This window comes from Cricetulus griseus, chromosome 6 (genome assembly GCF_003668045.3).
Source record: "Cricetulus griseus strain 17A/GY chromosome 6, alternate assembly CriGri-PICRH-1.0, whole genome shotgun sequence".
Classification (NCBI taxonomy): Eukaryota; Metazoa; Chordata; class Mammalia; order Rodentia; family Cricetidae; genus Cricetulus; species Cricetulus griseus.
In genome coordinates, this window is record NC_048599.1 from 98,984,332 (window position 1) to 98,997,657 (window position 13,326).

The 13,326-nt window shown below is 41.1% G+C and overlaps 1 protein-coding gene across 1 annotated transcript in view; it reads left to right on the forward strand.

Annotated features, from left to right (window-relative positions):
* The window catches only part of LOC100756511 (dual 3',5'-cyclic-AMP and -GMP phosphodiesterase 11A), a 361,367-nt gene that overhangs the window by 286,189 nt on the left and 61,852 nt on the right, over window positions 1-13,326 (forward strand). The window contains exon 15 of the mRNA XM_027420128.1: window positions 2,402-2,502. Coding sequence (XP_027275929.1) covers window positions 2,402-2,502 — 101 coding nt within the window. The remainder of the gene's footprint in view (window positions 1-2,401; window positions 2,503-13,326) is intronic.

Below are 13,326 nucleotides of genomic sequence, written 5' to 3' on the forward strand. Positions count from 1 at the left end.
GGGCCTTGGGAACTGGTGGAGCCAACTTCCTGTCGTCTATGGTTCTGGAATATGAAAACCACATGTTAGCCAAGAGCCTCGGAGGAGGCAGGGATAGCCGATGCTTTTGTTTAGCTTGTCTTTCTCTGCTAGCAAATGTGATGGGCCCTAAAAGGCCACCATTGTCATCATGAGGATCATAAACAGCCCAGCTCCCTTAGGTTGTGTCTTCTAAACATGACACATTGGCCAGCCTCCACTCCAGTTTCTTCTGAGTGATAATGACCAGTGAAAATGGATGCAGGCAATGAACCCCAGGCTCCATGTCCACTCCATTCTGCCACCAGGAAGACAGATGTCACCCCTGACCCACTTTCCAACTTATACAGATGTGCAGAGGTCTGGGAAAAAGTTTGCCTCAGGCCTTTCCTTCTCCACACCTGGATTTCCCACCTGTGCCATATTCTCTGATTCTCTAAACCTAGTCAGTCCCTCATAGCATTTGTGAGAGACTCATTGCCACTTAAGGGTCAAACCTTGAGGTGCTGTACCAGGCAAGTTTGCATATTCAATAATGCACTGGTGCAAACTAACCTTTATAACTTAAAGCTGATTTGGCTGGATCTGTATTCCCCAAGAACAGTACTATTTACCATGTCCTTTAAAAGGCATGTCACAGAATAACCAGCACCCTCAAGGGCAGATGACTTCTCTTGTCTGAATGCAAACTTTCTATTCAGACTTGCTCCTAAGGCTGTCTTGCTTCCACTGGGTGATGTTGGATGTGTTGCTGAATCCATTTTCTCAAAAGCTATAAACTTCTTTTTCCCGGGTTCCAGAATGCTTGCTTGCAACTGCCCCCATGAGGTGATGCTCAGGCAAAATTGAAGGAAAACACCCTGGGCAAAATCATGGTCCTGCTTTCCTTGAACTCTTTGTCCTCTTCACTGCTGAACTAAAGGTCTAGAAGAGTGCAGTTGAAAATTACTATTAATATTGGACCTGGTCCCAGGTGGAGCCAACGTCCTATAGTCAGGATGGGAGGGTTTACCCAATGAGATAAATCAGCTTGGCAAAGCAGATTATCACCTGGCGCATAATTAAAATGAAATTGCTAATTGATATCCTGGTTCCTTGGGTAAATTAATTTACCTCTCATGGAGAATAGTTTATTCTTGAGAAGTCGTTGGTCCCTTTCCTTCCCTACTATCTTCTGGCTCTCAGTCCTAGGTTCAAATTGATCCAGTTCTCAGGCCACATGCTTATGAGTTCATATTTCATGCTAACACAAGCAGACAAAAGAAGTCCTGACTTGGCGAGTACGTGAAGTAAATGATGGTCACATTGCTGAAGGGTTTCCCACCTTACTAACAACAAGCAGTGGGGCTGCCAAGTGAGTCTTCTTCTAGAGGACACTCTCCAGTAATATGGAGATAAACTTGTATTGCAGCCTTTGTTTGGCAGACATCATCATTAGAGTCCCACTGCACCCAGACAATGGCTTCTTCATCTTAGCTGTTCAGCAATTACCCAGTGCTGGGAATTTAATCCAGCACACGAGTTATCAAAGCAGAGTTCCTCACTTCAGCAGGGAGGGAGATCTTTGAGTGGCATCCCCTGTGTATTGAAGGTTGTTTAGCTACATTTCTGGCCTCTCCCATTAAAGGTATTAAAGTTCAGTAGTGTCCTAGCCAGTCATGACCATCCAAACTGTCTCTATTTGCTCCCAAAGCTTCCATTGTCTAAATATCCCCCATTGAGACACAATAGTCTAATGACCTTTGCTCTTCCACAAAGTCACTTGTCACCATAGCAAGTGTCTCTAGAATGCCAACTAAATCTTTATTAGCAGAAGCAGTATTTCTCTTGGGATCAGAAAGATTCCCAAGTGTCTAGTCCACTTCTCCACTATGTACTTCTATGTCTATAATAGCACAAGTTCACACATTTTCAGAGTTCCTGTCCATGCTGAAAAGACAATAAACTGCTCCTTGGTGGACCTCCCCTGCAGCAATTCACATTCTGGCTTTGCTATTTGCCAGCATGTCTGTTTGTGTTTATAAAAATTTTACTAAGCTTTGGGCTGGAGAGAGGGAGAGGGCCCACATTTAAAAGCATTTGCTTACTCTTCCAGAGGACCTGAGTTCTGTCTCTGGCACGTGAGTCAGGTACCTCACAAGCATCTGTATCTCCAGTTTGAGAGGATCTGATGCCCTGATCCCAGTGGGCACCTGCACACACTTAAAAGGGTCCCCACATCCACACACAACACACACAAATAGAAATAAAAAATGAATCTATACAAAATGAAAACTTTTATTAAACTTTAAGTTTTGTTCATGTTCTGATATTTTTAATAAAATATAGGGAAAACATGCATTTTAATGGTGCATATTGTGACTTTCTACCCTTCTTATTACAGGGACACAACATTTTTGCTAATTTGTCCTCCAAGGAATACAGTGACCTCATGCAGCTTCTGAAGCAGTCGATACTAGCCACAGACCTCACGCTGTACTTTGAGTAGGTATCGGAACTTAGTCTGTTTAACAAATGGGCACTAACATTCCATTTTTTAATTAATTTCTGGGTCCATACTGAACATTGCACATTATTTCAGCATTGCTCTCAGAGCTTCCCTTGTCTAAATGAAGCTCATTAAGATGGTGTATACACTCCAAGGATTTAGGGTTATAGTGACAAGTTTGAAGTCTTTCTTATGATGGATGCACTGTCTCTGGATCTCATGACTCTGCAGCTAAGTTCTGGTCAGGTTATTTCATGAACTACCTCCAACAGCTGTTTCCAGGTGTTATCTATGTTTGTAATGGTGTTGATGGTGATGATGGACAATATTCATGGGTGGGAGAGTGACTGGAAACTTCAGCCTTTGTTCCTTGTCCCTCTCCCCGATTCATACTTTGAACAGCCTGTCCCCATTTTTACCAAAATTGTACTGTCAGTGGTCACCAAAGACTTCTGGCCTTTTCTAGCTTTCTTGACATAAAGGTTTACTGATGCATCACTATCAGTTTCTACTCTTTGCTTCCCCAACAGTCAGGAATATTTCTTTCTCCTTTTCCAAATCCTCTGTAGACTTCTAATCCCTCTTCCTTTACGAGTCCTGTAACCCATGCTCTGCTCTCTCTACTGAGGTTGTCTTCCTGACCTCCTGTCTGTATTACCCTGGCATAGGTTACATGCAGTGTGTGTGGGAGGGGGGCTGAAATGCTTCATGCTAACTCCCTGCATTGTAGACACTTATCCCTGCCTTCTATCCACCCAGCCTTCAAGAAACCTTAAACACAGCTTGACTTACCAAATCCTTCCTTATTGCCCCCTCTATATTTTCCATTTTTAGAAAGATTTTATGTTTAGTTACATGTGTATATGGGAGAGGGGCTTATGGACATGAGTGTTATGTCACTGGAGACCAGAAGAGGATGTCAGAGTCTCTGGACCTGGACTTACAGGCAGTTGTGAGCCACCAGATACAGGTGCTGGAAACCTAATTCAGGTCTTCTGCATGAACAGTGTACTCTTAACCATTGAGCCATTTCTCTGGCCCCACTTTTTTCTTTGTATTATTATCTTTCATTTCTCACCTATAGTATCTGTCTGTGTTGGCCATACCTGACCACATACTATCCTTTGAAACAATGCCATGTCCCTATCATATCATCATTCCTCTATAGAATCCTATCCCCACTCGTGGTTCACCCTCTGTCTGAACTGACCTATCCTTTAGGTTTTGTCTCTTCTACCACTTTCCCTTTCAAGTCTTACTGCACCTTGACACTGCATCGATTTTAATTAGGTTCAGTGGTAGGAAGTAGAAAACCCAAAGCAACAATTTCTCCATTGCATAAAAGAAATACAGAGACCCACAATCTGATGGTGGTGTGGTAGCTAATGAGGTCCTCATGGACCAGGTTTCCTTTGTCTTTCTATGGTGTCAGTTTCTACCTGTTAGTCAGAGACAATTGCTCAAGTTCCAGCACTACTGCCCACCTTCAAGCCAACAAGAAGATGGGATAAAGAAGGGGCAAGGAGTAACTCGGGCCATCTTCCAAGGTGTTCTGGAAGCTTCCACTTAGTACTTCCAGTTACTACTCAAAATTTTGTTTTGTGGCTATATCTAGCATCGAGGAATGTTGAGGATGGAATATTTTCTTCTTCTAGATAGCCTTGGAGTTCTATTAGCAGTGGAGAAAGGAAGAAGGGATATTTGTGTAGACAATGGGCAGTCCATGTCATAGGCATTTATTATTGAATTTTGCCTGTGGATTATTACATGGGACAGTGGAAGGAGTAAAGACTGTGTTATTGGCCTGGATTTAAATTTCATTCTGTCATCCCCATTAAGCCCAGTGGCTTGAAAGTTCTCTTTCCTCCTTGGAATTCTAATGATCTGTAATGTCATTAAAGGGTTAAATATAAAGAAGAGAGCACACCACCACTGCCATGAGTAGCCATGCAGCTGTGGAGAATGAAAGAATGAAACAAAGGTTCAATGAGATAGACCAAGGCTCTGGATTTTCTGAAATGAAAGCCTAGAATCCAGTCATCCAGTCACTCTGAAGTTAGGACTCTCTCTCTCTCTCTCTCTCTCTCTCTCTCTCTCTCTCTCTCTCTCTCTCTCTCTCTCTCATTAGCCTTTTAATTCCTGACTTTGACACACAAACAGGCAACCAAAGATCAGAGAGGTTTAATGCACCTCTAATGAAAAACAGAGACCAAAATGGAAAAGAAAAAAAAAGTACCATAGAGAAAAACCAGTTGTCAATACCCTTCAAGAAGTCAGATGCTGTAACCATTAAACAATAATAGGTTGCTTCAAGTAATAACAGAAGGAAGCATGGAGAAGAAAGGTCTTGAAAATGAAAGCACGATCGTTAAAAGAATGAATGAAAGCTTTGTGTGGAGGGGTTCAGTCAAAAGACTAAAGGCAACAGATGCACTTGTTTTGAGTGCCGTTTGGAGCTCTTGGATTTGTTAGCCACATACCTACTTTCCATTTGACTAATTCAGAAGTGTGCATGTGGGACCAGTGAGATGGCTCAGCAGGTAAAGATACTTGCTGCCGTAACTGACTACCTGGGCTTGATCTCCAGAATCCGCACAGTAAAACAGAGAACTTCTTCAGGTTGTCCTCCAACCTTCACACATGTACCATGCCAAAGGCATGCACACACACACACACACACACACACACACACACACACACACACACCGTATATGCTTGTACATGGAGGCCAAAGGTCTGATGCCATCCACCTTGTTTTTGAGACAGGGTCTCTTATTGGCCTTGAACTTACCAAGTAAGCTAGCCTGGCTGGCCAGTGAGCCCAGGATTCCCTCTTTCCTTAGCTTCAAGATTACAAGTGTACCCACCACACCTAGCTTCATAACATGAGCCCTGGGGACTGAACTTGGCTTCTCATGTTTGTATGATAAGGTACTTTACTGTCTCCCCAGCCCAACAAATACAAGTCTTAATTAAAATAAAAAAAATGCATGTTTTAAATGACTCAGCCTCCGTTGCTAACTAGCTATGTGTCATCAAAAGCATTGCTTTCCTCTGAGGTGCCTTCCTTCATATGTGGAATGGCAATACCATTCTTTACATCTTATGAGTGGTGGCAACAGCAACCTGATTGCTTTACAATCTACTTATTCCATGTGTTCTGAGGCCCTCGGGCTGCCTTCACTATCATGGCCTCCCATCTTTTTCTAGACTGATGCTCCTAGATTTGGGATTTATGAAAAATCCATGTTATGATGCTTTTGTTTTCCTTCCTGGCACTTGCAAGTTCTTGTGCTATATTTCTCAAAATAGAAGCATTTTCTAAACCAAGTTTCCGAGTAACTCCTAAAGGGACAAAAGCAGGGGGAAAGCCACCCTCGACTGTTGGTGTTCATTTATCAAGCTCTGTTAGGGATGTGACGAATCACTAAGCGCCACTGGAATGCAGTCAGGGAAGTTGGTTGCCAGTCCTTCGCTCATTACTCTGCTCTTATCTTGACGCTGCAGCCTCTGCTAATGTTTGCTGACTCCCACAGAAGTGCCTTGCTCCTTCTGTCAGCATTATTGTTTTTGAGGTTCTGCATAGCTCATTCTCTAATCTAGACCTCCAGGAGACTGATCCGTGTGCTGGTCTAAAGTTGTATTAAAGTATGGCCGTATTTCCAGTCCAAACAATCCCTGGGGTTAATGAGGGAGAAACAGCTACTATCTACATAGTTACCCAGGTGCTTATATTTCACCAGTGTACAATTTTGGAACTGGGAGTCACGTTGGGGTTGACAACAGCCACTTCGTCTCCTCCATTTTTGCAGATCAGGCACTGATTGTTGAACAGTATAGCTTGAGTCACAAAAGTAATTATTGGCAAAATTTGAAGCCATACTCCCAGTTTCAGGGCTTTTCCCACAACCACCACATTCTTTCTCTAATGGATGAATCAAGAAACAGTTCCAGTTGAATTGTGGTATATTCTATAGCAACACTAACCTAACCTGGTGAATGTCCATCAGTTTAACCAATTAACTAACCTGAATCCCCTAAGCTCTTCCCCAAAACACAGTTGGAGGCAAAGGCCTGCATGCATTTAGTTTAATTTTGAAAATAACACCAAAGATAAGAGTGGCATGAAGGGCTGGGTCAGGGAAGCTATTGTGAGAATATATCCCTTGTTGGTCACCACATGGTCAGCTGGGCCGGAACCTAAAGAAATCATCTGAAACATCTCGTATGTTGTATCTCCAAATTGGCCTCCAGCCTAAATTTCTCATGAGCCTAAATTTTTTCCTGAGTCTTAAGAACTTCTGTGCTCTTCCAAGTTTTATGTACTCAGGGCCTGGGAATTCCTACAACTGTCTCCAGTCCCACACATGAGGAGCCCAAGCATAGGAAACTAGGAGGCTCTGCACAGGGCAGCAATGATGGGAGTTATAATATTGGTCATCCTAGCAACAGCTGTAGAATGGTAGGGCCCAGAGGATACAAGGTGACCCTTTGATTGATTCTAGAGGTCTAGTTATCATTGGCTCATCTGCCCTGACTACTCAAATCAGACATTGTGGTAGTTGTAGGTGTGGCATCACAGTCCTGTCAGAGTCCTGTAATCCCAGCACTTGAGATGCTTGAAGTAGAGTGATTGCCATGAGCTTGAAGCCAGCTGGGCTATAGAAAAATAAAATAAAAATTTTAAAAGTTATAGTGGAATTGATCAAACTATAAAGGAAGCCACTCTAGGAAGAAGAAAGTCACTGTAGAAATGGCAAGATGGACAGCAAGTGGATCCCACCTTTTGAGAAGATATCACAGCTCATTCTTAGGGTCAAGAATTCCTGCCATGATTCAGAAGGGAAACATACATAGAATTGTAGGCAACAAAGTAACCACAAGACTAGTAGTTTCATATCCAATGACTCTGGGTATTCTTGAGCCTATGTGCCACAAGCAGCATGGGGAAGGACCTACAGGACTATGAAACAAGAGCAAACAGGCGAATTCCTTGGTGTGAGTATCTAGGTTCTCACCCTACTTCTTGGGGCTAATTATTCAGTCTGACTTTCCAACTCACAAAAACTCAGCTCTTGCTGACCAATTTTTTTGTAATTGACTTCCTGCACCTGGTTCTGAATCCTCCATCTAATAATTCTTGGATAATTAAATAGTCATTTCACCAGCTCAAGCAGAAATTAGATCTACTGTATCAAGAATCAACCTCATGACTTTGCGAGAGAGTCACTCACTTTAACTTTTCTCCACCTTGGTTTTCTTGTCAGAAATATGAGTTTGGACATTTTACTCAGGTCCATTTGCTAGGGGCCCAGTGTGACAGTCAACGGAGATTACCTATAGGAAAGAGCTCTGATAATTTAAAACACTTTATAAAAAAGAAATCATTCAGGCAGAAACTTCATAAAATACGCACCGTAAAAGATGACACCGGCGTGGGCAGAGAGAGGGAGAGATCTACAATCACAAATGTTAAAACTTCAAAGATGTCACTGATGCCCTGTGATATTTGCACTGTTTCCAACCAACAAAAATGAGCTATTGCCACTTGGGCAATTAGTAATGAAAACAGTAAGTGATATGTCCCCGGTGCTTACATAGGAACTGTGCATACACATATCCTGCTTAATTCTAGAAGCAGAGGAGACAGGTAGTCTTTTGAAAAATAAATTGTTATTGCATATCTATTTCTGTTGTGTGTGTGCATGTGTCTGGTTGGGTGCATGCATGCACAATGTGGGTCTGAGAAATCAAACTGCATCAGTTGCCTTTACTTCCAGAACCATCTCATCAGCCTGTTGGATACTGATAATCTTGTTAACTTCATAGTATGAATGGGGAAAATGAGGTCTGGAGAGCTTCAGTGAACTGTTTCCAATGTTAATTGGAACATGCAATTGGATTCCAGAAAATGTTTAATTCTTCTGCCACACTTTCTGTAGTTATTTGATGAGTAGTTTAAGAGTAATAAAGGGAATTAGTGACAGTACTAACTCCAGTGTACACATGCTTGAGCTTCAGATACAGGAGGTGACCGCCCAACTAATACTTTATCACCCAGAGTGATTCTATGTCCACTTAACAAAATAATAGTAGTGGGTTCTCCTATAGCACATTGACCTCCCTAACCACAGGTTCTTGGCCAAGGCATGAGTTTCTTTCTGTAGAGCAGACCTTAAATCCACACAAAAAATGATTGGTTAATTCCATGACATTCAAGCCACTATTGCTTCAATGGGTACATTTTCACCAGGCTGGTCATTATTGTAGCTCACAGAGTCGATGACCTTTCTCCCTCAGCAAGCTATATAGCACATTCTGTCACAGTGAAAGCTATGCATCTTTCTCTTTAGCTAATTCTTGGGGCCCTTAAACTTGACACACTGCCTGACATAATTAGTTCCCAAAACATTAATTGTTTTTTGGTTTTTTTGAGACAGGGTTTTTCTGTGTAGCTTTGGAGCCTATCCTGGCACTCACTCTGGAGACCAGGCTGGCCTCGAACTCACAGAGATCTGCCTGCCTCTGCCTCCAGAGGGATTAAAGGCATGCACCAACACCCTGCAAACATTAACTTTTTGACTTTGGTTTCTCATGTTAACCTATAGGCAGATATTCTTCTCTCCACCTTAAAGACTGGGTTGCTGACTATCTATGGCCATGCCACCCTAAACACACCCATTCTCACCAGACAGGGGTGCCTAAGCTTACAGAGAGTGATGAGCTAGAACTCATCATGTATTCTCTGGTAGATCTCCATGACAAACAGTTAAATAATTGCTTCAGACTACTACTATTTAAACTGGAAATAGCTAAACAATTCAGATTTTATGCAACCACTCCAGTGCCCCGTGCTTTTTAGATTGGCTCTGTAAATTAATCATATCACTCTTCAGTGCTCTACAAACACCCTTCATCAGCAATTATGGAAAATGTCCATGAATGGTTTTGTTGTCATCAGCCTTCCAAAGGAAAGTGGCAGGTAGCATGTCTCAAAAGCAGCTGATGACAGTCATATGTACTAAATGATTTTAGATTGTTTAGAATAATAGTTTAACCTTCCTTTGAAAAATTACAGTAATATCAAGATAAATTATTAAAATATACCGTATGAATTCAACAAATATTGCTACTGCTATTCAGACAGGAATATTCACTCATTCATCATTCAGTGAGTGTTCATTAACCCACTGTTTTCTGTGTTTTCAACATCCACAGTGGCCTGTATTCAGCCAGTCACAGGATGGGAAAGAAGAAATTGATGAACGGCCAGATGTTAGTGACCAATGGAGCTTAACCTATCACTGTCTCTCAAACATTCTTGTATTTTAACAGAGCTTGATGAGTTATCCTATGAAAACTCTCCTAATGTTAGGGCAGAAGGTCTGTGGTAGGTTAATAGGCAAAAAAATAGCAGTTCTAGATATATTTCAAAGTGTCATTAGACAACTCACATACATAGCCCGTTTCTGGTGACATGATGAGAGAATAGAAATCAGGAAGTTCCACCCTGATGCTTTCTTTATGCCGGGCATTGTACTATTCACTGAGAATGTGTAAGTAGGTAAAATGTGGTCCTTACCCTTATGGATCCAGATCCCTGTGGGGAAGAGAGGAAAAGAACCACAGCCCCATATAGTGCTCCAACTGGAGCCACCACAGAGAGTGACTGGAGCAAGCTCCATCGATGCACTCCTTTGCCTTGTGATTGTGATTTAATGGAACTGTTGGGTTCTTGTGCTATCTCATCTTCCAAGGTTTTCAACATTTAGAATAATTATAGTCCCCTTTGACTTGCTGTAGTGTATGCCGATTTTACTCATATCAGCAACTCCACAGTATCAAAAGTGACCTTATTTGGAATCTTGTCTGGCCTAATGTTAGTTTAAACCTAAGAGAAAATTCACTTAAAATTAAACATACTGGAGGTATGGTGGTACACACCTATGGCCCCAGAAGGCTAGAGCAGGGCATTCTCAAGTTTGAGGTCAGTGTGGGCTATGTAGTGAGACCATGACTCAAAGATAAAACAATAAAACAAGCAGCTTTTTTCTTTATTTATAATTATTGAAATTGTCACCTGTATTTTGCTTTTCTAGTCCCTTTCCAAGAATTTTCTGCCAAAGTCGAGAAATTTTGGGGGATCCACATTGTAAGAGAATTATTTTATTGAAAAATGTAATGGTTGATTGATAAATTGATCAGCTGATATGTGTGTGGTGTGTATATGCTGTGTTTGTATAAGCGAATATGCATGCAGCTGCTGTGTGTTGGGCAGAGGCCACGAGAGAGTGCCTTATCTCTTGGAGCTGCAGTTACAGACACCCAGCTTGTTATGTGGGTGATGCCATCTGATTGAGCAGCAAGTGCTCTCAATCTGAACCATCATACCAGCCCAAGGATCTGCAGTTGAAATGGATGTAGACATAGGGTTTTCCTGGAAGAACACTGTAAGGACAGGTATCATCATGCCATCCACCCACACTCCCCACCAACTCAAGCCCACATTCACAACCTTACCTGGTAACTCTGGAGTTGACACTGGAGGGAACACATAACTAGGCCTGTCACTGAAACAACAGAACTTCCTAACATTCATGGACTTTCAGAAGATTCAAAGGTGTTAACTGGAATAGGATATGTGTGTATGCTATTGTCCATGTACATATTCCATATTTGGTAAATATATAAATTTACAGAAAAATTCCGATTAAAATGCATACATAAATGATGACTTCTCATTTTGTAAATAAAAGATGCCTTGAGGATATACCACAAACCAGGATGGTCTCAATGTAGTGATGGGTGCTGGAGATTATTATTATAATCTTTGAGATTATTTTTGAGGGTAATTTTAGTAGTTCTGTTCCAATGATGCTCTTTTTAAAGACTGCTATTTTTCTGAGTGGCACATATGTCAGTAGAGCAGAATAAAAGCCTAATAAAAACATATCTGATTATAAATGAGATTTTCCAGTAAGTTGCTTTTCACTAGCTGGGGCGCTTGGCATCATCCTTGAAAGCCAAGGTTCCCAATGATCTGCTTGAGAAGTTAATGACATAGTTCCCATGACAAAGAAGCCTGGATCCAAGGGTATTATATAGTTTTGTGGATTTTTAAATATTCATTTTAACAGTCCCTTGTTCCTGGAATTACTCCTCTCTCAGACCATTTCCTACATGTCATTGACTGTGTCATCTATATGCACAGATGCCCATAGATGCTAAAAGGACCAGTTATGTAGGGAAATTAAACTCATTCCCCAAATGCACAGTGAATTTCCCATACTGCTTTGTTATGGTTGTCACAAAGATAGAGGGCAGAAACATAGCACCTGCAGCTGTGGACCACCTGACATAGGACAACTGCAGCCCCATTTGGAGTCCTCCTCCATCCTGTTGGTGATAGAAACATCTGTCAGGATTGGTACTGTCTAGGCACAGCAGCCTGTGATCTCATCATCTTTCATGAAGCTTGATAGCTGAGACTGCTCCTCAACTCACAACACAAAGGGCTATCTGATCCCAACAGACTCTGCTACACACCATTTCCAGAGACTTCCCTTGGCACTGGAGATGGGAGGCTGAGAACTTAGAACTATCTAGATTTGTGCATAATTGTCCTAGGACTTTGGATAGAATAATTTCACTTTCCTTCATCTTGAATTTCCTCAACTGAAAAATGAGAGAATTATAGCAGATTTCTCTCAAATGTTCAAAAAAAAACGTTCTCATGGTCTGTAACTATAATGAAAACTCAAACACAGCCAGTTGTGGTTCACATCTATAATCCCAGCACAGAAAGATGGAGACTGTGGATCAAAAGCTCAAGGTCATCCTCAGCTGTATATTGAGTTAGGCTTTTGAGACCCTATCTAAAGAAAAAAAAAAGAATAAAAATTAAAATTAAAAAGAAAAAAACACAAACAGAAATCCTTCTACAATGCATCAATTTTACATATACAAGCAAACAGACACATGCAAATGCACCAAACTAAAAAATTCACAAGATATACAAATGTTATTCATAGGGGCATCTTATATATCAGCAAAAATATTGGAACTAATTGTCATCGTGGTATAGGTACGTAACAGATAACAATGATATATGCCTTGCAATATCATAACTTAATGAGGTGGCATAGCCTATAATTATATCTAGCAACATGGGTTTTTCACTCAACTTTCAATGTTGAACAGCAGGTGGCCAAAGAATACATATGCTTTATTCATATTATTATAGGTCTTAAAATATGCAATATTTTGTATCACTTATATAGAAAGCTTCTAAGGAGACATGTAAAGATACTTTTTTATAAAACTTATGGTGTGTATGGGTCCACCAATGATTGGACTTTGGTATTTTCTTTTGTTGTGTTGTGGTGTTTGTGGTGCTGAAAACCAAGCCAAGGTTCTCCACGCCAGGGCCTTGTGAATACTAGACCCAGGCTCTGTCATACAGCTCCAGCCCCGCCCTCAACTTCTCAAGTTTAACTTCCTAAAATTATCATCTGCAGGAATATTTTGTTCTGTCTTTGGAGAACAGAGGAAATACAGTCTGTCAAGAAATAGTCTCTCTTTGGCCCTGGAGGAAACACTGAATTAATATGCTACATTTTTATGTCTTTTAAAAAAATCCCTCATCTCCCTCTTCTACCTACCATCCTTTGGGATAGTAAATGTTCCTTTTCTTTTCAACATGATGGAAGCTGGCTCTGTTAATGTCATTTTAAACCCATGACTGAATTTGATTTCAGTGATTTTTAAAGAATTTCTCACTTGAAACACAAGCTATTAAAATTTTTATCGTGGGAGAATAT